The 25,515-nt window shown below is 52.5% G+C and overlaps 12 protein-coding genes across 12 annotated transcripts; 5 read left to right on the forward strand and 7 right to left on the reverse strand.

The window, feature by feature from the left end:
- Positions 1-44: 44 nt before the first annotated feature.
- Positions 45-4,853, reverse strand: BZA70DRAFT_273426 (coatomer WD associated region-domain-containing protein). Its single transcript, XM_064911827.1, has 5 exons — positions 4,609-4,853; positions 4,098-4,147; positions 3,814-4,022; positions 2,098-3,752; positions 45-2,030 (listed from the first exon to the last, which is right to left on the reverse strand). The coding sequence occupies exons 1-5, from the start codon at positions 4,624-4,626 to the stop codon at positions 324-326; spliced, it is 3,639 nt and encodes a 1,212-aa protein (XP_064771350.1). The 5' UTR covers positions 4,627-4,853; the 3' UTR covers positions 45-323.
- A 13-nt stretch (positions 4,854-4,866) lies between these two features.
- BZA70DRAFT_45025 (family 57 glycosyltransferase) lies at positions 4,867-6,884 on the reverse strand. Its single transcript, XM_064915128.1, has 5 exons — positions 6,651-6,884; positions 6,518-6,596; positions 5,949-6,450; positions 5,692-5,892; positions 4,867-5,631 (listed from the first exon to the last, which is right to left on the reverse strand). Exons 1-5 carry the CDS (start codon positions 6,737-6,739, stop codon positions 4,967-4,969), a joined length of 1,536 nt encoding a protein of 511 aa, XP_064771351.1. The 5' UTR covers positions 6,740-6,884; the 3' UTR covers positions 4,867-4,966.
- A 102-nt stretch (positions 6,885-6,986) lies between these two features.
- Positions 6,987-7,941, forward strand: BZA70DRAFT_233441 (Decaprenyl diphosphate synthase-like protein; the record flags this gene model as incomplete). Its single annotated transcript, XM_064910258.1, has 3 exons — positions 6,987-7,190; positions 7,259-7,518; positions 7,575-7,941. The coding sequence occupies 3 exons, from the start codon at positions 6,987-6,989 to the stop codon at positions 7,939-7,941; spliced, it is 831 nt and encodes a 276-aa protein (XP_064771352.1).
- Positions 7,942-8,130: 189 nt separating this feature from the next.
- BZA70DRAFT_244975 (Sucrase/ferredoxin-like-domain-containing protein) lies at positions 8,131-9,174 on the reverse strand. The gene is made up of 2 exons (XM_064910615.1): positions 8,322-9,174; positions 8,131-8,261 (listed from the first exon to the last, which is right to left on the reverse strand). The coding sequence occupies exons 1-2, from the start codon at positions 9,099-9,101 to the stop codon at positions 8,172-8,174; spliced, it is 870 nt and encodes a 289-aa protein (XP_064771353.1). The 5' UTR covers positions 9,102-9,174; the 3' UTR covers positions 8,131-8,171.
- Positions 9,175-10,093: 919 nt separating this feature from the next.
- On the forward strand, positions 10,094-11,652 carry BZA70DRAFT_244977 (pyridoxal phosphate-dependent transferase). The gene is made up of 2 exons (XM_064910616.1): positions 10,094-10,473; positions 10,561-11,652. The coding sequence occupies exons 1-2, from the start codon at positions 10,180-10,182 to the stop codon at positions 11,494-11,496; spliced, it is 1,230 nt and encodes a 409-aa protein (XP_064771354.1). The 5' UTR covers positions 10,094-10,179; the 3' UTR covers positions 11,497-11,652.
- On the reverse strand, positions 11,653-13,350 carry BZA70DRAFT_254436 (cyclophilin-like domain-containing protein; the record flags this gene model as incomplete). The annotated part of the gene is made up of 5 exons (XM_064910762.1): positions 11,653-12,055; positions 12,120-12,271; positions 12,330-12,749; positions 12,807-13,092; positions 13,151-13,350. 5 exons carry the CDS (start codon positions 13,348-13,350, stop codon positions 11,659-11,661), a joined length of 1,455 nt encoding a protein of 484 aa, XP_064771355.1. The 3' UTR covers positions 11,653-11,658.
- A 389-nt stretch (positions 13,351-13,739) lies between these two features.
- On the reverse strand, positions 13,740-15,106 carry BZA70DRAFT_273451 (ribosomal protein L18e/L15P). Its single transcript, XM_064911828.1, has 3 exons — positions 14,439-15,106; positions 14,246-14,364; positions 13,740-14,162 (listed from the first exon to the last, which is right to left on the reverse strand). Exons 1-3 carry the CDS (start codon positions 14,613-14,615, stop codon positions 13,763-13,765), a joined length of 696 nt encoding a protein of 231 aa, XP_064771356.1. The 5' UTR covers positions 14,616-15,106; the 3' UTR covers positions 13,740-13,762.
- Positions 15,107-17,583: 2,477 nt separating this feature from the next.
- BZA70DRAFT_273452 (phosphatidylinositol N-acetylglucosaminyltransferase subunit C) lies at positions 17,584-19,091 on the reverse strand. Its single transcript, XM_064911829.1, has 4 exons — positions 18,461-19,091; positions 18,217-18,385; positions 17,844-18,161; positions 17,584-17,784 (listed from the first exon to the last, which is right to left on the reverse strand). Exons 1-4 carry the CDS (start codon positions 18,825-18,827, stop codon positions 17,733-17,735), a joined length of 906 nt encoding a protein of 301 aa, XP_064771357.1. The 5' UTR covers positions 18,828-19,091; the 3' UTR covers positions 17,584-17,732.
- Positions 19,092-20,777, forward strand: BZA70DRAFT_273457 (26S proteasome non-ATPase regulatory subunit 14). Its single transcript, XM_064911830.1, has 6 exons — positions 19,092-19,270; positions 19,367-19,443; positions 19,515-19,536; positions 19,605-19,681; positions 19,746-19,820; positions 19,897-20,777. The coding sequence occupies exons 1-6, from the start codon at positions 19,214-19,216 to the stop codon at positions 20,516-20,518; spliced, it is 930 nt and encodes a 309-aa protein (XP_064771358.1). The 5' UTR covers positions 19,092-19,213; the 3' UTR covers positions 20,519-20,777.
- On the forward strand, positions 20,778-22,572 carry BZA70DRAFT_273460 (maintenance of telomere capping protein 1). The gene is made up of 3 exons (XM_064911831.1): positions 20,778-21,423; positions 21,490-21,843; positions 21,904-22,572. The coding sequence occupies exons 1-3, from the start codon at positions 20,904-20,906 to the stop codon at positions 22,260-22,262; spliced, it is 1,233 nt and encodes a 410-aa protein (XP_064771359.1). The 5' UTR covers positions 20,778-20,903; the 3' UTR covers positions 22,263-22,572.
- Positions 22,573-22,660: 88 nt separating this feature from the next.
- BZA70DRAFT_287638 (uncharacterized protein) lies at positions 22,661-23,385 on the forward strand (the record flags this gene model as incomplete). The annotated part of the gene is made up of 3 exons (XM_064913969.1): positions 22,661-22,826; positions 22,901-22,971; positions 23,035-23,385. The coding sequence occupies 3 exons, from the start codon at positions 22,661-22,663 to the stop codon at positions 23,383-23,385; spliced, it is 588 nt and encodes a 195-aa protein (XP_064771360.1).
- A 53-nt stretch (positions 23,386-23,438) lies between these two features.
- On the reverse strand, positions 23,439-25,478 carry BZA70DRAFT_45430 (cactin). Its single transcript, XM_064915130.1, has 2 exons — positions 24,605-25,478; positions 23,439-24,541 (listed from the first exon to the last, which is right to left on the reverse strand). Exons 1-2 carry the CDS (start codon positions 25,295-25,297, stop codon positions 23,492-23,494), a joined length of 1,743 nt encoding a protein of 580 aa, XP_064771361.1. The 5' UTR covers positions 25,298-25,478; the 3' UTR covers positions 23,439-23,491.
- Positions 25,479-25,515: the final 37 nt, after the last annotated feature.

Below are 25,515 nucleotides of genomic sequence, written 5' to 3' on the forward strand. Positions count from 1 at the left end.
TTCTTCTCTTCTGCTTCTCTGACATACAGTCTCTTTGCGATAGTCTCAAACTACTGTCCATCAACTCTTCTGCTGGATCAATTACCTCGGAAGTGGCATATTGCACTAATAACTCATCTCCTTTCAACAGCTTATCTTAAGCTACACATTCTTATCGTCACTGCTATATGTATAACTGATTGATTAAAACTAACAAACGACTACATTGAAGAAAACAAATATGAATTTAAAACACACACACGACACTAAACATCATCATCAAAAAATAGACACAGCATATATCTTCTTTTTTCTCCTCTTCATTCTTTCAAACACAAACTCGTTCACGGCAAAAGCCGGAGCCCCGAAGCCGGCGCTCCAATCGCAGTGATCTTCGAGATCGAACACAGCTTGCCCTTGAACTCAGGCAAATACTTCGCCTTCGTCAACGGATCCTGCACGAACGGCGCGCCCGCGTAGATCGGCGTGTGCGTCGCCGCGCAAATGTCAAACTCGGCGTACTGGTCGTAGTCGATCTTGATCGCGTCCGTGCCGTTCGCGTCCGCGCGCGCCTTGATCTTCCGCGCCTGCTCCGCCTTCGCGCCCGTGGACACAAGCTCGAGGTACTGCGACGCGAACCGCGACGCAGAATTGTAGTTCTTGTGCTTGAACGACTGCGACATCGCAACTTGCAGCGCGTTGTGCACATGCACCGGCTGCAACTTCGCCTTGGCAAAGTACGCCGCCAGCTCGAGGTTGCGCTTCACCTCCGTCTCCGGCAGCGCGCGGCGCTCAAGCTCAATCGACAGCCCGAGAATGTACTCCCGGCAGATATCAATCAGCTGCACCGCCTCCGTGGCCTCGCTCGCGCTCTCGACGGCCGAAACCACGACGTCGTACAGAATCGCGCGGAACTTCTCCACCGCGTCCTCGAGGTGGTTGGTGCGCACGAGCTTGTATGCCTCCTGCAAGTCCACCGACGTCAGGCGCGACAGCGTGCGCGGGATGATCGGCAGCACCTTATTCGGCGCCGTCTCAGTCTTCGTTCGGCGAATATACGTCGTCACGCTAGGCATACCCTCCGTCCCAGGCAGGTACGCCTTCGACGCCTGGTAGACCTCCAGGAAGCGCGGCTTGAGCGGCGCAAAATCAACCACACCCGCCTGCCGGTTCAAAAGCTGCATCGCGCTCTCAAACGAGCCCGCAGCAACGTGGTCAGCAGGAACGGGCGAGTTGCGCACCCACAAGTCCGCCTCCGAAACGCCGCTCGTGGCAGCAGCCTCCGGCGCAGCCTCGTCCTCGACGTCGTCAACATCCAGAAGCTCCTCGTCGATATCCCAGCCGCCACCGTCTTCCTCAAACGCGCCGCTATCATCCTTCGGCGCAAACTCGTCCTCGACCATGTCGTTGAACGCATCAAACCCGTTGCTCTCGCCCGCAGTGCCGTTCGCAACCTCCTTATCCTCCAAGCTTAGCGCCTCAACCTGGCCGAGGAGAACCTTCTCAAAGTATGTGGGCTCCATAGGCTTCAAGTCAAGCTTGGTCTTGAACGTCTCGTTCGCAACCTTCAGCGGGCTCAGAGGCGCTCCGAGCTCGGGAATCTTAACCTGGTCCTCGGTGAGTCCCGCAGACTCCAAAATCTCCTGCGCCTCCTCCTCCTTGCCGTTAGCCTTCGCGGCCGCATAAGCAAGCGCGCCCATGTCGATCTCGCGCAGCATCTGGATACGAGCATCCGCGTCGCCCAAAAACAACGAGCTCTGGAACTTGGCCTTGTAATCTCCGCGGTGATCGGCGATCTTCGCCATACGCTGCAGCTTTGACATATCTCCAATAGTAAGATACAAGAACGAAAGCTTGTCAAAGTTCCTCAACTTTTGGTACACCAGCTCCACAATCTCGTGGTTTCCGTGCTCGAGAGCCTCAGCGCCGAGCTTCGTCCACACATTGGGCTTGTCGAGTTCCTTCGCCATCTCAAGAGCAACCGAGAGGTTGCCGCATTCGATCGCAAGATCAAATCTCGTCTGAGGATCCTGAACAAACTGCAACGCAATCTATATGAGGTAAAAAAACTTGTCAGCCATCGTTTCATACAAAATAAAAAGTAACAAATAAACACACCTCAGGATATCCCTTCTTTTGCAAGTACGAGATAATGCTCTGTCCGACCAGGTTTGAGGTTTTTATTATTCTGAGCATCTCCTCGTAATTTTTGTTGATAAGCGCCTTCTTGAATCTAAACTCGGTAGGGTCGATGGCCAGCTTGATCACCTTGCCGCTGCGGTCGAGGCAGTAGACAATAGGGCCCTTGATGTTGGTCAAGTACAAGGTGCTCTCCAAGGTGCGAATGATTCCGTTGTCGCCGTTCAAGAGGGTGTACTTGATATGGTTCAGAGTGGAGTAGATGAGCACGTCCGAGTCGTTCCAGGTAGCGCTCTTGATACGAATGGTCTCGTGAAGAGAGCACACGGTCTCGAGGTTCTTGGTAGCAATAGTGATGGTATGCTTGCCAAGGAGCGCGACGTGCTGACCATCGTTGGACCAGGCAGCGTACTTGACGCCGTTGATCGAGAGCTCGGCAATCGTCCTGTTCTGGTGGATGTCGTACAGAACCACAGACGAGGCAGCAAACAGCAACAAGCAGCCGGTGCCGCCGTAGTAGATATCGTTGGTGGCGACGGGCGCCTTGATCGTCTTTGTGGTTGCGTTGGAAAGATCCTTGATCTCGATCGCCTGGCTTGACTTTGTAAACACCGCGAATCGGTTACGAGCAATAAACACGGCAGAGTTGCCGCTGCCCTTCTTCGTATCAGTCGACTCGATCGCACCGGCCGCGTCGCGTGGCAAGCGGATGAGCTCATAGATGCCGTTGTCGGCAGGCGACGTGACAAGCACGGCGCGCTCGGCCGGGTTGTACGACAGATTGCGCGGCGGAGTCCAAGGGCTTCCGAGCTTCTTGAGCGAGAGCAGCGGCGCGCTCTCGGTATCGCGGGTGAAGTCATACGACTTGAGCTGCTTCTCCTTGTTGATGTAGAAGAGCGTGCTCTGGTAGATTGTGCTCGCGGGACGCTCGCGCTCGAGCTTGAAAACCATGACGCCGCTGTCGTGGCCGGCAGCGAACAGGTTGATCTCGGGATGAGCGGCAATCACCCAGAATCTGTCAGACTCGCGTCTGAAGCTCTGGACACTCGTGCGCTTGTTGAGATCCCAGGTGCGGATAGTCTTGTCCTCACCGACGGAGATGATCAGGTCCTGGTGGGGATGGAACAAGCAGCAGGTGGCATTGTTGAAATGGCCTCTGCAGGTGTCGACTTCCCAAGCCTTGGTCTCGCTCATGCGCCAGAGCTTGACCATTCGATCGTCACTGGACGAGATGATCAAGGGCATGGTAGGGTGGAAGGCGACCCAATTGACGCCTCTGTCGTGGCCCTCGAGCACGTACTTGACGACGGCGTCGGTGTTGCCAAACATGTCGCCCTGGTTGGCGTTCGCACGGTTGAGCTGGTCCTCAAAGGTCATCGTAGTGGGAGCAGAGTGCTTCTTTCTCAAGCCAGAGATATCCCACACGCGAACGGTCTGATCGAGCGAAGCGGAGACAACAAGATCCTCCTTGGGGTGGAACTGAGCACACATGGTGTAATGGTTGTGACCGGTCAAGCACGCGATCTGCGATCTGTTTTGCCAGTTCCAGATACGGATGGTCTGATCGTCGGAAGACGAAATGATCCATGGCAATTCATGATGGAAGAAGACGGTACGCACGTAATCGAGATGGCCTGTGAGAGAGAGAGCATTAGCAACAGCCCACTACTGAAAATAACAAAGTGATCTACTAACCAGTCAAAGTGAATAAACATCTACGGGTCTGCAAAGACCAGACCTTTATTTTGTAATCGTCACCACCGGAAACAAACAATGGCTGAGTATTGTGGAAGTCGACAGCACGCACGGGTCCATCGTGCTCCTCAAATCGATCAATCAGAGTTCCCATCCGGTAGTCCCAAAGCTGGATCGTGGATGAGTGAAGGGAAACAAGAATCCATGGTCTGGTAGTCAAATAGGATGTCAATTAGGATTGGATCGTCGGAGAGAAGGGTGGAAATGCAAAGGATGTAAGTTACCGCTTGGGATGGAAGGCAACGCCCTTTGCCCGAGACGATTTTGATTCAAACTACATCAATCGGTTAGTATTTTCTTGCAAGAAAAAGTTGCCCGACGCGGATTAGCTCCACACGCCCAAGCCGTATCCCATCTCAAAAGAGTGGACATAAGAAGTAAACTGCATGCGTCTAGAAAACACACGGCCCTCTCCCACCACCACCACCCGAAATATCGAAAACAAAGAAATCCGAGATCGGGCGAGAGTGAATTGCTGTATAAAATGACCACAAATTGATTTGATTGCCTGAAGCTGATATGAAAGCGTGGCGTGGATATTGCGAGTGTTTTGCAACGTGTTCAGATATCGCGTCACAGCAGCTGCGTCCTCCGGGAGCGATCAAAGATATTCGATCATAGCGACCGCAATTGCCAATCAAGACCGCAGGAATTGATGAAAAAAGAAGCGATATGTGGCAGGATGGCTGGATTCGAAGGCCGCGTGCAAGAGACGACAGGGGATTCTTTTCGTACCTTAGTGAGCATCTGCATTCTGACGGCGCGCAGAGGGGAGTCCTCGAACCAATTCCAGAGATGAGATTAGACGGAAGAAAAGCGACAGGCCGCGGAGAAGAAAGCAGAAACAAGAGCGCAAAGGAAAGATGAAGGTGCTGATTGCGCGGGACTCAAAGACGGGCCGATTTGCTTCGAGGCGGACAGGCAGCGAACAAAACCGAGACGAGAAAAGGGACGAGGACGAGGACGCCGGCGCTGCAGCTATTTGAGTTGTGAGTCAATCACACATAACTGCAGCGGTTTGTGATTGAGTCACGATATTATTCTACTCTTGCGATTGTTACTATTTCTTGTATCTTACAATTGATTCTATCGACTATGCAAAAAAATAAAGCCAGCTGAAGCCAATGAAGCTGCCGATGATGCCTACTGAGCAGTACGAGCTAATCATCATCAGCTTCAGGAACTCGTAGTTCCGCAGCACCGGCAGCCGCTCGTACAGCCCGGCAAACAGCAGCAGCGGGATGAACCCCAGCAAAAACACCCTTGCGATCCGATCGAGCAGAAACACGCGCTTCGGGAACCGCACCGGGGCAAGGCCGCCAAAGACGTTGTAGAAGACGAAAATCCACGTGAATGTGTAGAGGTACTTGATGAACGCCTCGGCGGAGGTGAAGATGAGCGGGAACAGGCTGATGTAGCCCGACACGGTCAGAAGGTAGAACGGCGTGAGATACCTGCGGTCTTTGAGAGATAGGAAGCTGAAAGGGATAATGACGAGCAGGATCGCCTTTTCGTGTACATGCCAGCCGAATAGAAACGACGCGTAGCCGCAGAGCGTGAGCGCGCTCATGAAGTTATCAAACGAGGGGGTTATTAGCAGGGGGATCAGCGACAGTATTTGACTGAGCAGCGTTAGCATAAAAGTAGCCCGCGGTTGTACATCAGGCAGTACACTGAACGATGTCACGCCAACAAGCCCGCGCGTCAGACTCGACTTGTCTTCCGCGTAGACCGGATCGTTCAGAAATCTTTTAAAGACTAAATAATAAAACAGCCGTCAGTAAGCACTCCATAAATCATCCTATAAACAACACTCACCCATAAACAGAGTACGATCAAGAGCAGAATACAAAGCCCAGACGTTAGGCGCCCAGTACGCATGGCAGAGTCCGCGCGAGAAAGGGAAAAGGCGCTGCAGCAGCTGCGGCAGTTGGCCCATGTACAAGAACGGGCCGAAAGCTAGTAGTGCAACGGCAATGATTGATGATCCGAGATATATGCAGTTTCTTAGTCGGATAGCTTTAGGAGGAGATGTTAGTAGAGCTGACTTGTTGCAAAGAGCAAGGAGTACTTACCAGCCCAAGGCTTGCTTAGTTTGAGGTTGCTGATATCCAAGCAATATGCTCGCAAAAGAAAGACAAAGTACGCCGGCGACAGGTACAGAAAGATATGTTTGAAGCACAGCAACACGGCAAAGAGAATGCCTCCCATGAGCAGCTTCCCTTGCTTGATCTTGACGATGGAGAATATAAGCAATCCGAAGAGCATGGCGTTGTACTGGAAGTGTATACTATCAATGATCAAAAACCCAGGAGAGAAGTAGATCGACATTGCAATTGCATACGCAGTCTGCCGCGTGTTCTCCGGAAACGACGTGAGATAGCTCTGCAGAGCATACACCAGGACCATTTCCGAGACAATGACAGATGTCCGCTGGAAGTACACGGTCTCGGGGCTGTGGTAGTTTAGGTTTTGGACGACGACCATGCCGGGATCAACGTACGCGGCCACCTGAGAAAGAGCATATTCGAAATATGCAAAGAACGGGGGATAGTCGAGCGTCCATTCCGAGAGATCCTGGATCATGTAATTTAGGATTTAGCATGCTGCCGGGTGGTGACGATGCGAGAGGAGAAGCACAAACCTCGTAATACCACTTGCTGAGAGGAAGCGAGTGTGTAATAGCCAGCCAGTTTCGGTGGACCTCAAAGTCTGTGGATGTGCTTGAGAATAGTTAGATGGGCAGGTCATGTAGATGAAGAGCAGAGGGGACTAACTAGGCAGGAAACAGCAGCAGCTTGAAGCATATCGACGCAATTACGGCGTATCGCAGCGCTGGCAGCAGTGACCCGAGCTTGAGGGCCATCCCGGACCTATTGAACGCACTTTCGAGAGAATAAAGGGCAGATATGAGGAAGTCAAGGTAGCAAACCTGGATTGAACCCGGGGAGCGCTCAGGGCTCAGGGGTTAATGCGCACGCGGTTTGTGCGAATAAGTTGCCCGCCAAAAGAACACCGAAGCGAGAAGCTCTCTTCTTGTCTACCTCGCAGCCTACTCTCTCTCTTCTCTTCAATTCTGTTGTTGTATTCACTGCGTCTGCTTTCTGAACACAATGTCGATTGGCTCGTGGATCCGCACGTTTCCTCTAATTCAGTACCTGCTGGTCTGGGCGCAAGACATCTTTGTCTCCATCCTGCGAACCGGCCCCGTGCCCCAGCATGTCGCTTTCGTCATGGACGGCAACCGTCGATTCGCGCGGCGATGCAAGCTAGAAGTCCGCGAGGGCCATTCTGCCGGGTTTGAGAGCTTGGCGCATGTATGTCTTTTGTCTTGTTGTCAGCTGGGGAGGGCGAGATTGTTGCTAAATACGTATCAATCACCTAGATTCTGGAGATGTGCTACCAAGTAGGCATCAAGACGGTCACCGTCTACGCGTTCTCTATCGAGAACTTCAAGAGACCGCCTGTGGAGGTTGATGCGCTGATGGAGATTGCGCGGACAAAGCTGCTGCAGATTATTCATCACGGAGACTTGGCTGATCGGTTTGGGATCTCGATCAGAGTGCTTGGTCAGAGGTCGATGATTCCCTCTGACGTGCTTGCTGCGATTGACAAGGCGACGGAGATGACGAAGCACAATACGACGTATGTAGTAGCAACTTATATCCGATATTTGTGTGGAATGCTAATTGTGTACCTAGCGCGATTCTCAACATTTGCTTCCCATACACCTCTCGGGATGACATTGCGACGGCGATGCGCGACATAGTGCAGCAATCGGAGAAGCACGAGCTAGACCCTGCGACGATCGACGAGTACATGCTCGAGCAGCACATGTTTACAAAAGACTGTCCGCCGCTCGATATCCTGGTGCGGACGTCCGGCGTGGAGCGGCTGTCTGACTTTATGCTGTGGCAATCGCACCAGGACTGCGTGGTTGAGTTTGTGGACGTGCTGTGGCCGGAGTTTGAGCCGTGGCGGTTTGGGTCGCTTTTGCTGAAGTGGAGCCGGAATAAGGCGGTTGAGTATCGCAAGCAGGAGATGGAGCAGGATCAGAAGATTCTTTAGATAGACTGCATTTGCTTATAGTTGCTATTGTATATTGCTTATTCTGCTTATTTTTGCTGCATGAAGAGATCATAAGAGATCATAAGAGGTCATGGGATGAGGACTGGGAGTACTGGGGAATATTGCTTTGATTGATGATAATATACATAATGAAAGAGGGTGCTTTGATTGATAATAATATACATAAAGAGTGTTGTATAGCTAAAAAGAGTCTAGGAAAGATATAAAGTCTACCAGTCTGATTTGAATGCACCTCTCAAGAGTTGGGGATATACGCGGCCGTTGATGATTGTCTCTTCGACTATGGCTTTGCAGTGTTTCTATAAAGAGTTAGTAGGTGGATATAGAAGGAAGAGGAAGAGGAAGAGAGAAAGACATACCGGCTCAACAAGTCCCATCCAGACACCCTCACCAGAGTCTCTGTATACAATCACATTACCAGCAAACTTATGGCCTCCGACATGAGAGACATAAAAGACAGCGACACCCCCCGGCCGTTCGTCGTTTGCGTCTCTAAGCAGGCCATGTTCGCGCAGATGGAGCTCGAGCTCTTTCTTGAGAATAGGAGCGGTGACGCCGCATCGTTTGTCGCGCGTGCGGTGGGAGCAGAGCAGGATGACTGCTTTGTATCCTCTGTGCACGAGGGTTGCGCCTTCGGCTTCGGAAGGGAAATCGGAGGAGTTGTTTGGGATGTCGCAGAGACGGTTTGCGACGGCTTGTGCGGTGCTGAGGGAGACGCCACGGGCTTCGTACATGGTGGGGAGGATGAGGAGGTTGGATAGTCGTTTGCTGTCGTCGGTTTCCTCAAAGTAACCCTGGGGCGCGCTCATCGATGAGTTTGAGACGATAACGCGACCGACCTCTTTCGAGCTCGGAGACCAGTCCTCGAGCTTGGTTGAGAGCGAGCCAGTCTCGTCACCTAAGCCGTGAGCCCAGTCAGATTTGCCGGTCGCGATAAGGATGTGCCTGCGCCATGGCTTGACGGAGCCCCAGAGCGGGGTGTCGCGGTCGAATTTGAGGGAGGAGGAGTATTTCGCGGTGCAGGTTGCGCACTCGAGGTCGCAGCCGTCGGAGGGGACGACGGGGAGGATTTCTTCTGGTTTTGGGTCGGAGCTGATTGTTGCTTTGATGGATGATTTGACGGCGGAGAGGAGGCCCATTGTGGAGTTAGAGAGGTGTGTGGTGGGAAAGAAGCAGGAGAGAGAGTAGGAGAGAGAGTAGGAGAGAGAGTAGAGATCTAAGAAGAATAGAGGGAGGTGGTGGAAGAAGCAGGCTTATATACAGCAAAAGTACGCGACTGAGGATTGCAGAGCGACGATTGTTTGTACGCAAAATTGCGAAAGTGGCACGGAGGACGGAGGCATCTCGGAGTTGATTACCGGATTAGGCGTTAAGACCGAGGGCAACCCTAGAAAGTACCCGGGCAGCCGACAAAGGCGCGATAAAGTCCGGCCGGGAGCCTCTGGGTGTCCTGAGTTGTCCGGTGGTAGAGAGAGTTGATTGAGGGTTAATTGAGGGAGTAGGAGGAGGAGGGAGGAGGAGAGGGTGATTAAGGGGAGTGCACGGTGGTGCGATAAGCGGATTGCTGATTGGCAGCGACAGTCAGTAAGCCGAGGCCTGTTGCTCTTGAGTAGATGCAGCGACGTTCAGCAGTACTGGTTGAGACCGAAGAAGAGAGGAAGAAGAACACGTGAAGGCAGTTTAGTAATTGAGAGTCGGGATTGGGCAGAGAGAAGAAGAACAACAACAACAACTACTACTTCTTCCTCTACATCACCAACTTCCTGATCTCGAGAATCAACAATCAACCGGCTATTAGCTAATTCAGCAGTTCTTCTCTTCTCTCTCCTTCCTGGCTTCCGGCGGCAGAGGCCTCGCAATGCGGGGTAGGCGGTGCGCCGCATTTGGTCAACAGGACATGTAATAGCACTGTGGGCTGTGGAATAAGCAGCCGGATACAATTGCAGCGATATAATACAATAACAATGCAAAACAATTCTATTACAAATAAACAAACAAAACAGTAAACAAACGGTAAAATGCCCGAATCCGCCGGGTTTAAGCAGCTTTTAAATTTATTTATTTTTTGTTCTTCGTCGGTCGCTTTCGGCGTTGGGAATTCGCTTTCAAACTTCCCCTCCTCCGCTCGGCTTCTTCCTCTTCCTCTTCCTCTTCCTCTTCCTCCCTCCTCCCCCTACACTCCCTCCTCACCCTCGCCTACCTCTCTTCTTCACCACCATGTCCGCCTCCGTCTTCGACGTCTCCGTCGCCCCCGCCGACGCCCTCTTCGGCGTCCTCGCCGCCTACAGAGCTGACCCCTCCCCGACCAAAGTCGACGTCTCCGTCGGCGCATACCGCGACGACAACGGCAAGCCCTGGGTCCTCCCCGTCGTCCGCAAGGTCGAGGCCATCATCAGCGCCGACCCCTCCGTCGACCACGAGTACCTCCCCATCACCGGTCTTCCCGACTTCACCGCCGCCGCCGGCAAGCTCGTCCTCGGCTCTGACGCCGCTGCCATCAGCGAAGATCGCGTGAGTCACCTCCGTATTCTTCCGTTCCTCTCCTCCCCTCCCCCCCCCCCCTCCTCTCCTCCCTCCTCACTAACTCAATTTCCTCAGGTCTCCTCCGTCCAGACCATCTCCGGCACCGGCGCCAACCATCTCGGCGCCCTCTTCCTCGCCCGCCATCCCCCCGCAAACAAAGTCGGCCCCACCACCGTCTACATCTCCAACCCGACCTGGCCCAATCACAAGCAGATCTTCTCCAACGTCGGCATCGTCCTCAAGGAGTACCCCTACTTCGACCCCAAGACCCTCGGCCTCGACATCACCGGCTTCCTCTCCACCCTCGAGTCCGCCGAAGCCGGCTCCATCATCCTCCTCCATGCCTGCGCTCACAACCCCACCGGTGTCGACCCCACCCAGGACCAGTGGAAGCAGATCGCTGAGGTCATGATCCGCAAAAAACTCTTCCCCTTCTTTGACTGCGCCTACCAGGGCTTTGCCTCCGGCGACCTCGACCGCGACGCCTGGGCCGTTCGCTACTTCCTCTCCCTCGGACTCGAGCTTCTCGTCTGCCAGTCCTTCGCAAAGAACTTTGGTCTCTACGGTGAGCGCGCCGGCGCCCTCCACGTCGTCTCCTCCTCAAAGGAGACCTCCGTCGCCGTCAAGTCCCAGCTCGCCGTCCTCCAGCGCTCAGAGATCTCCAACCCTCCCGCCTACGGCGCCCGCATCGTCGCCCGCGTTCTCAACGACCCCGCCCTCTTCAAGGAGTGGACCGAGGACCTCAAGACCATGGCCGGCCGTATCCAGGTCATGCGCAAGGTCCTCTACGACAAGCTGATCGAGCTCAAAACCCCCGGCTCCTGGAACCACATCATCGACCAGATCGGCATGTTCTCCTTCACCGGCCTTACGCCCGCGCAGGTCGCTAAAATCACAAAGGACTTCCACGTCTACTTGACTGCCAATGGCCGGATTTCAATGGCTGGTCTCAACTCGAAAAACGTCGAGTACTTTGCCAAGGCTGTCGACAGCGTCGTCCGGACTGCTTAAGCTATCTCTTACCTTTCTTTTATTTTTTCTTTTCTCTTTCAATCTCGGTTGCTACGCTGTCTATAGACATGACGCTTGCTCGTTCTAGCTGTGCTAAACGACTGCTTCACTCTTATTCACTCCTTGAATAGCAATTCTTCATAACATATTACAAAAACTAACCTACATGTACTTCCCCACCACGCGCTTCTTCGCGCCGGTCGCAGTAGCCGTCCCCGACGTAGCCCCCGGCGGAGCAAGTAACCTCCCAGACCACGTCATCTTCTCATCCAACTCCTTCTCCGCCTGACTCCGCCCATCCACAACCTCACTCTCCGCCCTGCGCTTGCCCTTGACTTCCTCGGGGATAACCCCGCCGTTGGCCTTCACTTTCTCCATAAACTCTTTAAACGGATCAATCACGACCGCGATCTCATTGATCACGATATCGGTCTGCGGCCGGTCTTCGGCGTCGGTCGGCGTGGTTTCCATCTTGTCGAGGATCTCGAGACCTTCCACTACTTTTCCAAAGATTGTGTGTTTGCGGTCTAACTGCGGCTTTGGTCGATACAGAATGAAACTATACAACAGAAGTTAGTCTCTAGTCCCCTCGTTGCTCAACTTCAGCGTCGGGTGTAACATACAATTGGGATGTGTTTGTGTCTTTGCCCTTATTGGCCATCGAAAGTACACCTCTGGCGTCGTGCGATAGCGGAGAGTTGAACTCGTCCTCGAATGGCTCGCCCCAGTAACTCTGGCCTCCTCTGCCAGTCCCCGTCGGATCTCCTCCTTGGATCTAAACATAGTTTAGTAAATCCTGCCGCGTAATTCTCAATACTCGAGTTACAACTTACCATAAAATATCTGATATTCCGATGAAACTTGACGCCGTTATAATACCCCTTCTCCGCCAACTTGAGAAAGTTATACACCGCCTTTGGCGCGTACAGCGTATTCAGCTCAACATTCAAGTTCCCCAAATTCGTCCGGATCTGCACAAACCCGCTCTCCCTCACCCGCCGCCGCTTCAGCAAAAACTCGTCGTCCGTCAGCATCTGCCGGTCCGATTTCGTAAACAGCGAGGCAGCGGTCGACGTCAGCGACGCAGCCGCGCGGCCGGTCGTGCTTGTCGAGGCGTTGAATGGCAGCGCGGCTTTTTTGGACGCGGGCGTGGTGGTCTCTGGGGCCGGTCTTTTGGCTGTTGTAGAGAGTTTGGTTGTGGTGGTCGTTGTAGGTGCTGGTTTTGGCACGGCTCTGGATAGGTTCATTGGGTCCTAGATACCGCCAGTCAGCTCAGCACTTTCTTCCCCTCATTCAGATCAGCAACTCACCTGCAGAGTGATTATATCCTTTGCCGAAAACTTCTCCCCGGTGACCAAATCACTCCAATTCCTCGCCTTGATATTAAGCTCATCCACCGTCTCTCTCGAATACACATTCCCAGACGTCTTGATGCACACAATGTGGCTGTTTGGCGTCAGCACCTTAAACGTCACCGGGTCTATATACCGTCCCTCGCTATCCTTTTCGAAGTTCAACTTGAGCAGCGACGCCATCGTCGTCGGTTCGTTTGTTATCGGGTTCTTAGAGTGTTTGGCGAGCCATTTCTCCATGTGCCTATGACACTGTCAGTAAGCACATCTCCTACCCAGCAAAACCTCTTAATCATGCTTACTCCTCGTCAAAAATATTCCCATACTCATCACAAACAGCCTTCTTAAACGGCTGCAAGCTCAGCGAGCAATAAGTAAACGGCAACCGCCGCGCATGCTGCGACACGCCTTTCCGCGCCGCCACGCCGCCGGCTGCGCTGTGCTTGTCTGGACCGCTCCATTCAGAGTGCGTGATGAATAGTTTGTCGGTGTTTTTGCCCATTTTCTATTATGAAAGCACGGCTGTGGATCTGGAGGAGGGAGGAGAGGAGGTTTGTGATTTATTTTTGAGGGCGCGATGAGTTTGATGGCGCTGGTGCGGCGCTGGATTTTATCGATTTCATTTTTACGATTGATAATTTACCTCTTCCATAGTTATTGCAAAGAATCCTTAATTGTTGTTATTTACATCGACTACTACTACTGTAACCCACCAAAAAAATACAGAATAAAACGCATCTAGGCCGACTCAGTAGTGGCAGACTCGGTGGTCTCAGCAGTCGGTGTCTTCGCTGGTCGCGCCAAGTATCCGCCAACCTCGGGTTTCCGGTAATACTCCAGCGAGGCCTTGTCCACGGGATCCGCTGGCAAGGGCAGTCTCTTGAAGAATTCGGGATGAAGCAAGGCGCGGAGAGCTAGAAACTGTTAGTATGTGGTATAGAGATGGAAAGTGAGGTATGAGATGGGACGTACTCAGTTGGTTGTAGTATCGCGAGGTTACTTTTCCTCCGAGGGCCCGGACGGCCTTGACAGCTTCTCTTGAGGCAGCGTTGACGGTGATGTTGATAGGATACTTGAAGTTCTCTTTTCCCTGTAGGAGCAGAAACATTCAAATCAGCACATGCAACTTGCATCTGGCAAGTAAAGACAGAGATACGTACATTAGCGAGAAGCTTGACGCCGTCCTTGATGCCACGGCAGGCTCTTGAGTCCAGCAAATGCTTCATGGTGATCGGCTTCGAGGGATCCAAACGGCCCTGCTCGATCCAGCTCTGCACTCGGTCCAGATTAAGCTTGACGTACTTCTTCTTTTGACTGTGCGAGATTGTGGTTAGCCCCGCTCTTGTCCGTCTTGGTATAATAAAAACACAGATGCACAGATGCAGAGACAAACGTACTAGACATTGAATCCAAACTTGGGAAGCATCTTGTGCATAGGAGTCTGACCACCCTCATGCCACCGCGCGACCTTCTCCTTCTGCTTCTGACCATTCATACCACGACCAGACGTTTTTCCCTACACCCACAAAAGTCAGCACTATACCATCAAACACCACCAACAGCAATTAACAAAAACAGAAAGCAGCTGACCTTGCCGCTCGAAGGTCCTCGTCCCAATCTCTTCTTCTTCCTGTACGCTCCCGGGTTGTTCGACAGAGAACTCATAATCGACACAAACCGCACGCCCGTAACCGGCGCCGACAGCAAAGACAAAGACGGCAGCGCAGACCTCCTCGCCACCGAGAACATTGTGCCCAGAGAAATCATCGCGGTGTGTATTTGTGTCTGTCTAATTGCCGTGATTCCACAGTCCGAGTCCGAGGAGAGCAGAGCCAAAATCTTTTGTTCCGACGGGGGCAGCGGCCGCTGACATTGGCTGAGGGCGTTGTGGTGTAAGCAAAGAAGGGTTTCGAGCGCGTGAGTTACGCGCGGTGCTCACGTGTGGATTTGTTGACGCTGTTCGTGCAGCAGAGTCGTGTGGACTGAAGACTTTTTGGCAGCAGAAAAAAGGTGGTTGTTTTTGTAGTTTACTGCTTCAAAGAACGTGCAAAGACGTTGTTAGAGCTCATTGCAGTCAGAAGCACGTCTCTGAGTTCCTACCTGGTCTGACTACCGTCGACTTCCGCGCTTTCTTTCCCTCGCGTCGCGCGCTGCTCGGCGTATGAACAAACTGTTCTCTTCACAACTGAAGGCCCGTATCGTCTTGAAGTTGGCTGGATTATCTGCTTCCAGGTCCTGTTTCTATTTTAAAACACCTTGCGCCGGTCGCATTTCATCTCCTTGTCAGTCTCCTTTTACTTTCTCTCGCCACGCAGCAAAACATCTACTGACCTTCAAGCCACAGACCATACACTCCGACTACCGCGGCTAAACCGTCATTCACTACAAAAGCCCACCATGGCGTCTACTAAACCACCGGTCGTCATCGACCTAGGCGACGGACTGATCAACGAGAGCGACCTGTACGATGACGACTTTGACATCGACGACGATTTACAGATAATCGAGCGTCCCGCGGCAACAAAGATAACAGCTGCTTCTCAAGCATCCGTGCAGAACTCTGCCCAGCCTCCCTCTGAGACCCCGCAGAAACGTACAGACGACCCGGACATCGAGGTCTTATGGTCCTCATCCCCCTACGAGCACCGCTTCGTCACCCTCTCCGACCCAACCAGACCAGCCGCCCTCGTCCCCTCAAAACCAAACATCATGAAACGACCCTCCGACAGCAGCGACTCCTCCGCCTCTAACCCGACGTCTCATGACTCCACCACTACCAGCAAACCAAAGCGCAAACTACCCTGGGCCGAGCGCGAAGCTGCCGCGACCGCAAAGTCAAAGCTGAAGAACAGCATCGAGCTGGAAAACAGCTTTTCGAAACCGCACTCGCGCGTCCCCTCCGGCGACGGCGAGTATCTCTTCATGCTTGACCCCAAGCGCAAAGTCTCGACGGCGGAGACATCGGCTGCGGCGGGAGCCGCGGGAAGCAAGTCGAGGGTCGGCAGGTCGAGGACGTTGAGTGTGCAGGAGCCGGTGGTGAAGTTGAAGTCGGCTATGTCGTTGAGTGATGAGCAGAAGCGGGTTATGGAGATGGTGGTTAAGGAGAAGAAGAGTATTTTCTTTACAGGATCTGCGGGTATTGCTTCTTATTTTTCTTCTCAAAAAACACTCGGCTCTAACTTTTTTTCATAGGAACCGGAAAATCAGTCCTTCTTCGCGAGATCATCAAAGAACTCAAGCAAAAACCCCACGGAAGCGACGCCGTCGCCGTCACCGCCTCCACCGGTCTCGCTGCCGTCAACATCGGCGGCGTGACAGTCCACAGTTTCGCCGGCATCGGCCTAGGTCGCGAGGAAGCCAAAGACCTCGCGCGCAAGATCCGCAAGAACAAGAAGCTGTTCCAGCGCTGGCTGCGGACAAAAGTGCTGATTATTGACGAGGTCTCGATGATTGACGGTAGATTGTTTGACAAGCTCGAGACGATTGCGCGCATCTTGCGTAACTCTGGCCGGCCGTTTGGCGGGATCCAGTTGGTGCTCACGGGTGATTTTTTCCAGTTGCCACCCGTGCCGGAGAAGAACGTGCAGGTGTTTGCGTTTCAGGCGGAGTCTTGGAGGAGAGCCGTTAATCATACAATCTGTCTTCATAAGGTGTTTCGACAGCGAGATCCAGGTATGTCTACACATTGAACTATACAACATGAGAACTGCTATTGACATCTTGAAATAGAATTCGCGTCGTTTCTCAATCGCATGCGTCTTGGTCTCCTGACAAGAAAAGACGAGATCGAGTTCAACAATCAGCAGAAAAACCACACTCTCCCGGGCGACCTCGAAGCCACCGAGCTCTTCTCAACACGCATGGAGGTCGACAGATCTAACAGCCGGCGCATGGCCGCGCTGACGGGTCCAGAGGTCACGTACACTGCTCTCGAAGGAGGCCTGTACGTAGGCGAAGCGCGAGACAACGCGCTTGCATCGTGTTTGGCTGCCAAAGTGATTGTGCTGAAGAAGCACGCGCAGGTGATGTTGTTGAAGAATATGGATGAGATGCTGGTGAACGGTTCGCTGGGAAAAGTGCTTGCGTTCGTCAGCGAGCGCGAGTATGTAAGGGTTCTAGAGCTTCGTCGACACGAGGAGGAGTTGAGGATGGAAGATGGCGAGTATACACTTCCTGATAGCCAAGATCTCGACCGCGATCTGGCTGCGCTGAGAGGGTATGAGTGGGAGGACCAAAAGTCGACGGGGAAAGAGGCCCAGGAGATGCGATGGCCGCTCGTGCGGTTTACGTCGATGACTGGCGAAACGCGCGACGTGTTGATCACGCGCGAGAGCTGGAAGATCGAGCACTCTGACGGCCAAGTCCTTGCTTCGCGAGACCAGATCCCGCTCATCCTCGCCTGGGCGCTGTCGATCCACAAAGCCCAAGGCCAGACGATCGACCGCGTCAAAGTCGACCTGAGCAGGGTGTTTGAAAAGGGTCAGGCTTACGTCGCGCTCAGTCGCGCCACGAGCAGGGCGGGTCTCCAAGTGCGCAACTTTTCGATCGATAAAGTGCAGGTGCACGACACGGTGACGGAGTTTTATCGCAATCTAGAGAGATTGGAAGCGTCGTCGTCGTCAGGTGCGAACGAGGCTGATGAGGAAACTGAGCTGATGCGTGCAGCTGCTCGACATTACTGAATATTCGCATGGTCACGGAGAAAAGCGTTTGCCATTTTTTTGCATTAGATAGTTTGAATAATATTATATCGCTCGTGCTTATATTAAAAATGACTATGACACCAAAAAAGACATTGAAAATGCAGGACACCCTAATCATACACATGCACGATACCTAAAAGATCAAAACAAGATTGGAGGAGAGGAAGAAACGTCCTGAAGATCACCTGTTTCGCAGAACGGGTTTTGCGGGATCCCACGGTCCTTGGATTTCACTATATCAATTGACGTCAGTATATTCCGAGAAAGAATGAAAGAACGCGCAATTACTGACTTTTTGTATTTCTGCAGCGCTATAAGCCACCCCGGCGCAATCAGAGCCGCCGAAAGCACTGCCGCGAGCCAAATCCCACACGCCCACCAGCCTCCGATTCTCAGCATGCCGAGCTCGGTGATGATGATAAGGAACGCGGTGAGGAAGAGGTGGCCGATGAATGAGTATGAGCGCAGCCAGCGCGAGAAGATGGGGAAGAGGCCGAAGAGTTCGATTGAGAATAGGAGGAAGGAGAAGACGCTGAGGGTGGTGGAGAGGCGGGAGGCGAGGACGATTGCGGCGGAGATGGCGAGGTTTGTGGAGAGCGTTGGCGGGACTCTGCGGGATAGGAATTAGTACGGTACTTGTCTGGGCTGATTGGAAGAGCACTTACGTTTTCTTTGGACCAACAGAGTAATCGTGAAAGAATATGTTGAGTAGGAATAGCCAGACTGAGATGGCCCAGATTGAGTCTGAGGATGTGGACTGCGTGAGAGATTTGAGGACTGGGGAGAGACCGAGAAGGGTGGAGACAATGAGAACTGCAGATTTAAACGTTGCCGCTATAACAAAAGAACACATTGAGTTGTTAAAATTAGAGCAGCCAGAGTAGCTAGAGGATGAGAGAGACGGCTTACTTCGACTGGTGGTGTTGTTTCCCAGATAATCCCAAACAAAGTAGCCGATCAAGGTAAAGAACGAGCCCGAGAAGGCAAACCACGCCGGATTCCAATCAAAGTTATAAATGACGACAAAGACGCAGATAAAGAGCGCGACGGTGGACACATGCGATATTATAACTGTCGAGTCCGACGAGAGCGCCCAGAACGAGTACTGCTGGACGTGCATGTTGCGTTTGAGCTGCGAAAGGAAGGAGACGTCGACGTAGTTGTCTGGGTAGGGCTGGTGCACCCAGAGAAGCTTGCGCCATGACTTCTTCGGACGGGGATTTGGGGTGCTGCCGTAGCGGGGGGTTCGTTTGGGCGGCGAGTCGACCGAGGACATGTTTGGAGGAGTTAGGAAGAGAGCATGAGTTTGCGCAGTCGTGGTGTTCTTGAAATCAATGACTCGTCCTGTCAGTTGCAGGCCTGTACATCAGCTCCGAGTACGTCTATAGTTGAATTAAAATGCAGATGCAGAGATCTAATATCAGCTGCGAATACTCGTGAACTTGTCTGTAGATGGAAGCAGACGAGATTGAACACTAATTCATTACATAAGCAAATCACTGACCGCCGTTCCCACGCATTCTGAAGGACTCGAGCTCATCAGAAGATCATCCAGTCCCCAACCATCAGCAATCCCCACGCCGCGATCCTGCATCCATCGACGGATATTCGACATCGGATTAATACTACGCCTGCGTATCTGAACTCTACAATTTTCACACAATGGAACGTTTAAGCAGACTCTTGGGTGGTGGCGGAGGGATGGGTGGACCGCCACAGGTACGTGTGAACCCAGGCTTGCGCCTGTTCGATGTCGATTCGGTGTGGATCAATGGTGTTTGCAGGCTCTAATCTGGTGTGGTTTGGAATATTTAGGATGGCCCGGTGGCGGATAACGCGGAATGCGTATACATTTCTTCGCTTGCTCTGTTAAAGATGCTCAAGCACGGAAGGTCAGTCATCAAGTGATTGTCTGTCCGACGAGATTCTGAATCAGCGCTAACGTTTTCGTGGTTATTTACAGAGCCGGTGTGCCTATGGAAGTTGTATGTGTTTATTTGTTTTTGATCGAGTCTGGATAAGATCGAGCGATTGCTGATTGCATATCTTATAGATGGGTCTGATGCTCGGCGAATTTGTCGACGACTTCACGGTGCGCGTCATTGATGTCTTTGCGATGCCACAGAGCGGGTATGATATTTCTCTTACTACTTCTAAGAGTTGAGAAGGGGATGCTAATGATTATTGTTGATAGTACTGGTGTTTCCGTTGAGGCAGTTGATCCGGTTTTCCAGACCAAGATGATGGACATGCTTAAGCAGACTGGACGGTAAGGAGATTGCATTACACGTTATTACCATATGAGAGTCAAGCATGAGAAAAAGACTAATTAAGACTATCTGCAGAGACCAAATGGTTGTAGGATGGTATCACTCGCATCCTGGATTCGGCTGCTGGCTGTCATCTGTCGATATCCACACGCAGCAATCATTTGAGCAGCTGACGCCGCGATCTGTTGCCGTCGTCGTCGACCCGATACAGTCGGTGAAAGGCAAGGTTGTGATTGACGCCTTCCGACTGATCAGCCCGCAATTGATAATGACGGGGCAGGAGCCGCGACAGTCGACGTCGAACCTGGGACACCTGAACAAGCCGTCGATCCAGGCGCTGATCCACGGGCTGAACCGACACTACTACTCTATTGGCATAAACTACCGAAAGACGCCTCTGGAAGGCCAGATGCTGCTGAACCTGCACAAGACGGAGTGGACGAAGGGGTTGACGCTGAAGGACTTCAAGGACCACGACCATGAGAATCTCGAGGCGGTGCAGCAGATGGTGAAGCTTGCGGAGGCGTACACGACGCGGGTGAAGGAGGAGAAGGAGTTGAGTGCTGACGCGCTCAAGACGCGCTACGTGGGAAAGCAGGATCCGAAGAAGCATCTGGAGGAGTCTGTGAACAAGCGGATGGAGGACAACGTTTGTGTGCTGCTGGCGAGCATGATTGATAATATCTCGTTCAAATAGAGCATTTAGTGAGGTTGTGTATTTACATTTATTGTCAATCGAATGTAGCATCAGGTATATCTAAGGTAGAGTAGAGATCATGCCAGCATGTGACAGCCCCACCACAACATGTAGAAGTATTCGTGCTTAGAACAAATATGATATCTATAAGGTGAATATGAGACTCTATTCACTATCACAGCTATTCAGAACAAATCTCTGTCAGCTGTCGTGCTCAAAAGGCCAGCAGGACGAGCAGATGCGGTGGATAAGCAGGCGTGTGACAATAAACCGCATCGAAAACCTTGCCGCGAAATCAGTCTTTGTTCCCGTCCTCCTCCTCCCCTCCTCCCCTCTCTTCCCCATCTCCCTCCCTCCCCGCCTCCCATAATACACTCTCCACATCATGGCTTCCACGCCGACAAAGCAGCAGGACGACGAGGACGTGCTCGAGCTTCTCGAGTCGCTCGGTCCCGACGCGCGCTCCTCCTCGTCCGGCAACGAGACGCCTTCTACAACTGAGCCCTCTGAGAAGGATCTACTCGGATTCCTCGACTCGCTCGAGAAAGAGACCGCACTGCCCGTGTCCGAGTCTGAGAGCAAAGACGCCGCCAGCACAAACGAAAAGGCCTCTGCTCCTGTCGCGCAGAAGGCTGCTGCTCCCGCTCCTACCGAGGCTGCCGCAGCAGCGCCAGCTGCAGCTGCTACCGCGTCCGCAGCTGATCCCGAGTCCGAGTCCGCGGCCGCCAGTCTACCAAACCCTGTCGCTTCAATTACTAGCTGGTTTGGATCTTCAGGATTGTGGGACTCTGCCTCGGCGGCCGTCAAGGGCGCGGAGGCAAAGGTCAGAGACTTGCAGCAGGCGGCTGAGACGCAGTCCTGGGAGGATAAAGTCAAGGGCAACATCACGGCTCTGAACAAGTTTGGTATGATTTTGTATTCTGTTTGCCTGCTTTATTATGATTATTAACGCCATGTTTGCGGTCATATAGGCATATCAAAGACGCTGGTCTCGACGCTCTCCTCTGTGCTGCACACTATCGCGCCGCCAATCATGCGACATGAACAACTCCGAATCCACATCTTCCACGACCTCGTCGGCTACCCCTCGATCGACACAATAGTCTACTCGGTCTTTGACCGTGTGATGCAGCAGGTTGAAGGCGGCGAGCTAATGATTGTCCAGAAAGGCCGCGAGAGCCGCCATCGCGACTCGGATAAGAAGGGAGTTAAGCGCGACATGGGCATGTTCCACGGCGGCCTTGTCGCGGGCGAGAAGCTCTGCAAGGCTAATATCCAGCAGATCCGGGCAAAGGGGAAGGAAGTCGAGACTTCTCCTGAAGAGGGTATCTACCAGTCTTTTTGGAATCTCACTGCTATTCGTGACGCTAACTACATCTCAACAGAATCGCCAGTGCGTAAATCCGACATCTACCTATCAATACAAGCGTGCGTCGTCCAGGACTCATCATCAGACGCGACCAAGGAGAAAGTCTTCGTCTTCATCATCCACCTCGACGACCCATTCCACTCCCTCGCCTTCACCACACACTCGCAATCCTTCCCTCTGCAGTGGTGCGAGTGGCTCGACAGCGACGAACCCATCCCCGGCCAAGTCGACCCGCGAGAATGGCTCGCAGAGTGGGTCGAGGAAGGCCTTGGTCTGGCGGTCGGTGTCGTCGCGCAGCGCTACGTCGCTAGTAGAATGGCTATCGGCGTTGATGTTTCGGAGGCATTTGAGGAGGAGGAGAAGCCGGCAGCTTGAGTTTACGAGTCTTTTGCTTGTTTTTCATCCACATAATTTAATGCGCCTTATGACTGTCTTGTTCTCTTGTTCTTCTTGTAAACGAATCTAGATATATGTAGGCTGACACGCAATTTTCCAGCATGCCACATCAGACACCCTGCATTATATGACCTACTCTGTATCGGATTTAGGATTCAGAAATCTATTCATCAAAGAAACCCTGTGTAAACCATCAATATCACAAACTGCTTATTTGGGAAACATCGCGATGATATTGAATAGGGTTAGGTTCCTCACTCCCTCAGTCTCTGGATAACTCTTCCCCCGGTCTTCCTTTCGTTCGCATCAGACGACTCAGGACCAAGAACCTGAGAAGAACCAGATACAAAAAATTACTAAAAAAGAAGAATCCTGAAATGGTGCGCAAGAAATCAGCCAGCGCGAATCTGCAAAAACTGCTAGAGCGGCCCTGGTGCTATTACTGCGAGCGCGACTTTGATGATCTCAAGGTGTTGATCTCGCATCAGCGCGCGCTGCATTTCAAATGCGAGCATTGTAATAAGCGGTTGAATACCGCGGGTGGTGAGTTTGATTTCTTTTGGAAGAGAGGTGTGATGGAGGAAGGGAGAGAGGGTTGGCTGATTGTTGTTGTGTAGGCTTGGTTATTCATGTTCAGCAGATGCACAAAGAGACAATAACACAGGTTTACAACAGTATAGAAGGGTGTGTTTCTGAATCCCTCAATCGTCACAGTCTCAAGAACTTACTACTAACTTCTACATACTATCAGCCGCGAGGACGCCGGCATAGAAATCTTCGGACTGGAAGGAATCCCCCCGAAGCCATCAAAGAGCACGAAAAGCGTTTACGAGAAAAGTTCAAGATCCCAGACACAGTCAGCGCGGTCAGCAAGCCGGCCTATCTCTCTGCTGCTGCTGCTTCTGCTCGAGAGTCGCTGTCGCCGCCGCCGAAAGCGGCGGGCGCGGCGAAGTTCAAGATTACAAAGGTTGATCGCGAGGATATCCAGGCGCGGTTAAAGGCGTTTGTTGCAAAGAAGAAGGCGGAGAGGGAGGCTGCTGCGACAGAAGGGGTTGAAGTGAAGACCGAGGAGGTTGAAGTGAAGACTGAAGTCGCGACTTGAGAGCAGGAGCATTAAGCATTTGACAGCCAGGTTACGATCTAAGATCGATGTTTGAATATTAATATTGTACAATATGATTGATACACCAAAATGACTGATTACAATATCACTTTCGGTAAAAGATCTTCTTAAACCTGAAATGCAGTTGCAGAATCCCCTTATCAAAACTCGATCGGAACCCGTTCTCCCGCTTCGACGAGTAGTTCCACTCCCGATCCACGATCCTGAACGCCAGATCCTGGTACGGCTCGCCGGCGATGAACTTGATGATACACGTGTTGACCTGCCCACCGGCAGCGATCTCCTCGTCCGTCTGCTGCACTTTATCCCGGATGATTCTGTACGTAGGCGCGCGCGCGCTATCTGCCAGCTCTGGGTAGAAAATGTTGAACTTATAGCCCTGCACGATCTTGGGCGGCGGGTTGTCGGCGCTGTAATGCGTTTGGTTGTATTTATTCCAGTCGAAGCCCATCTGCACGCGATTGAAGTACCTCGGCTTGATCCGCGTAGATTGAGCAGGCGCGCCCAAGTCTGCCTCGTTGTCAAAGACTTCTTCGTTTTCGTTGATCGACTTTGCGACTTCCTTCTCAAACAGACGTTCGTTCGTCGACAGTCCGTCGTCTTCTGCCTTGACTGCAGCATCCGCGGCTTTGAGCGGGATAAACCCAATCCTCTCAACAGACTGCTGAGCAGACTCAATCCGTGCCTTGAACTCTTTCATCTCAATCACATTCTTCACGTTCTCGCCCTTCGGCACCTCGTCCATATCTGCAGAGTACGTAATCTCCGACGCGACAGCCTTCTCCTTCAATCTCCCCTCGATCTCTTGCACAACAGAGCTCGCCTCTGCAGCCTGCTCTTCCTTCAACATCCGCACCCGCTCTTGAATGATCTTCGCGTGGATCCGCTCCAGCTTGGCTTTAGCCTTCCGAATCAACAGTTCTTCCTTGAGCGCCGTCCAGAAATCAACGTCCACAGCCGAATCGCTAGACAGAAGAAGCTCAACACGGCTTTCTAGCGCTACCAGAGCGTCGTAGTCTTTTCCCTGTAACAGGTTTTCGATGTCTTCCGACACCGGCTGTAGTGCGCCGTGGTCGGCATCGGATCTTTTGGCCAGTAGACGTTGCTTGGTGTCATTACAGATCACGAGCATAGACTAGTTAAAAAAATTAATCGTCAGTCATATGCAAAACACTCATATACGCGGAAATCAACATACCTCCCAAAAGTCACGGTTGAACTTGCTCCGCTCCAATCGCAGATACTCCCGCACGTCCGATCCCAACTTCTCAACCTCAGCCAACCCAAGCCCTTCAATAACCGCATACGGCACCGGGATATCCAGCTCGCGCGTATCGAACGTAGCCTCGTCATACACATCCTTCTCCTTATCGATCGTCTGCAGATTCAGCGCCAACCAATCGACCGGCCTCGCGCGCCCTTCCTTGATCCGGATCACCGCGCCTTTCTTGGCTTGTTTCAGCGCAAACGAATCCTCGCCTTCAACCCACTCTTTCACCTGCTTCTCCTCCTCAGAACCCATGATCTGTCGGCGTCGGCCGTTGCCGTACGAAGCTGACGGTGGCGACCGACTCCTTCTTCGCGGCGACACATCCTCTCGTCGGTCGCGGTACGATCCAGACGACGAACCTCCTCTATACCCACCGCCGCTACCGCCGCGAGAAGACTGATACCGCGAATTTGACTGCGGCAGCTGCGGCGACGGAAGCGGTCGGCGACCAGTCCGGTTTCTCTGCTCGGTCACAGAGAGATCTTCGGGCTCGTCATGATGCCTGCTGCTGCGATGATGGTGGTGATGGTGGCGACGGTGGTGTGAGTCCTTTGAGGATGACGACTCATGCTGTGACCGAGATAGACTGTCGCCCTCTCGCTCTCTGGTTGTCGTCGACATCTCTGAGCTGGTGATGTGGTCTTCGAGCTGGATTCGTGAGGTTGGATGATTGTGTAGATTCGAGGGCCGCCGCAGCTTCTAAAAATCTTATTTCCAATTGTTCATCATCCAGAGAAAATTCATGAGTTTTGCATGTCTTTAGACAATCGAGTTTACTACGAAATAAAGGAGTCTTTCTACATTATACGACAAAGCTCGAGAGTTGATCTCCATCGAGC

The sequence above is a fragment of the Myxozyma melibiosi genome, assembly GCF_037950935.1.
Source record: "Myxozyma melibiosi strain Phaff 52-87 chromosome Unknown BZA70scaffold_1, whole genome shotgun sequence".
NCBI classification, from domain to species: Eukaryota; Fungi; Ascomycota; class Lipomycetes; order Lipomycetales; family Lipomycetaceae; genus Myxozyma; species Myxozyma melibiosi.

Coding starts and splice junctions, on each gene's coding strand:
- BZA70DRAFT_244977 (XM_064910616.1), top strand. CDS start 10,180: ATGTCCGCCTCCGTCTTCGACGTCTCCGTCGCCCCCGCCGACGCCCTC. Junction 10,474..10,560: donor CTGCCATCAGCGAAGATCGC/GTGAGTCACCTC, acceptor CAATTTCCTCAG/GTCTCCTCCGTCCAGACCAT.
- BZA70DRAFT_45025 (XM_064915128.1), bottom strand. CDS start 6,739: ATGGCCCTCAAGCTCGGGTCACTGCTGCCAGCGCTGCGATACGCCGTA. Junction 6,451..6,517: donor TCAGCAAGTGGTATTACGAG/GTTTGTGCTTCT, acceptor TACATGATCCAG/GATCTCTCGGAATGGACGCT. Junction 5,632..5,691: donor TGATCGTACTCTGTTTATGG/GTGAGTGTTGTT, acceptor TTTATTATTTAG/TCTTTAAAAGATTTCTGAAC.
- BZA70DRAFT_273451 (XM_064911828.1), bottom strand. CDS start 14,615: ATGATTTCTCTGGGCACAATGTTCTCGGTGGCGAGGAGGTCTGCGCTG. Junction 14,365..14,438: donor GAGGACCTTCGAGCGGCAAG/GTCAGCTGCTTT, acceptor TTGTGGGTGTAG/GGAAAAACGTCTGGTCGTGG. Junction 14,163..14,245: donor AAGTTTGGATTCAATGTCTA/GTACGTTTGTCT, acceptor AATCTCGCACAG/TCAAAAGAAGAAGTACGTCA.
- BZA70DRAFT_273452 (XM_064911829.1), bottom strand. CDS start 18,827: ATGTCCTCGGTCGACTCGCCGCCCAAACGAACCCCCCGCTACGGCAGC. Junction 18,386..18,460: donor AAACAACACCACCAGTCGAA/GTAAGCCGTCTC, acceptor CTTTTGTTATAG/CGGCAACGTTTAAATCTGCA. Junction 18,162..18,216: donor TCTGTTGGTCCAAAGAAAAC/GTAAGTGCTCTT, acceptor CCTATCCCGCAG/AGTCCCGCCAACGCTCTCCA.
- BZA70DRAFT_273426 (XM_064911827.1), bottom strand. Junction 4,023..4,097: donor GTTGCCTTCCATCCCAAGCG/GTAACTTACATC, acceptor TTTGACTACCAG/ACCATGGATTCTTGTTTCCC. Junction 3,753..3,813: donor ATGTTTATTCACTTTGACTG/GTTAGTAGATCA, acceptor TCTCTCTCACAG/GCCATCTCGATTACGTGCGT.
- BZA70DRAFT_273460 (XM_064911831.1), top strand. CDS start 20,904: ATGGCTTCCACGCCGACAAAGCAGCAGGACGACGAGGACGTGCTCGAG. Junction 21,424..21,489: donor CACGGCTCTGAACAAGTTTG/GTATGATTTTGT, acceptor GCGGTCATATAG/GCATATCAAAGACGCTGGTC. Junction 21,844..21,903: donor CGAGACTTCTCCTGAAGAGG/GTATCTACCAGT, acceptor ACATCTCAACAG/AATCGCCAGTGCGTAAATCC.
- BZA70DRAFT_244975 (XM_064910615.1), bottom strand. CDS start 9,101: ATGGGCCTCCTCTCCGCCGTCAAATCATCCATCAAAGCAACAATCAGC. Junction 8,262..8,321: donor GGATGGGACTTGTTGAGCCG/GTATGTCTTTCT, acceptor AACTCTTTATAG/AAACACTGCAAAGCCATAGT.
- BZA70DRAFT_273457 (XM_064911830.1), top strand. CDS start 19,214: ATGGAACGTTTAAGCAGACTCTTGGGTGGTGGCGGAGGGATGGGTGGA. Junction 19,444..19,514: donor AAGATGCTCAAGCACGGAAG/GTCAGTCATCAA, acceptor GGTTATTTACAG/AGCCGGTGTGCCTATGGAAG. Junction 19,537..19,604: donor CCGGTGTGCCTATGGAAGTT/GTATGTGTTTAT, acceptor CATATCTTATAG/ATGGGTCTGATGCTCGGCGA.
- BZA70DRAFT_45430 (XM_064915130.1), bottom strand. CDS start 25,297: ATGTCGACGACAACCAGAGAGCGAGAGGGCGACAGTCTATCTCGGTCA. Junction 24,542..24,604: donor TCAACCGTGACTTTTGGGAG/GTATGTTGATTT, acceptor TTTTTTAACTAG/TCTATGCTCGTGATCTGTAA.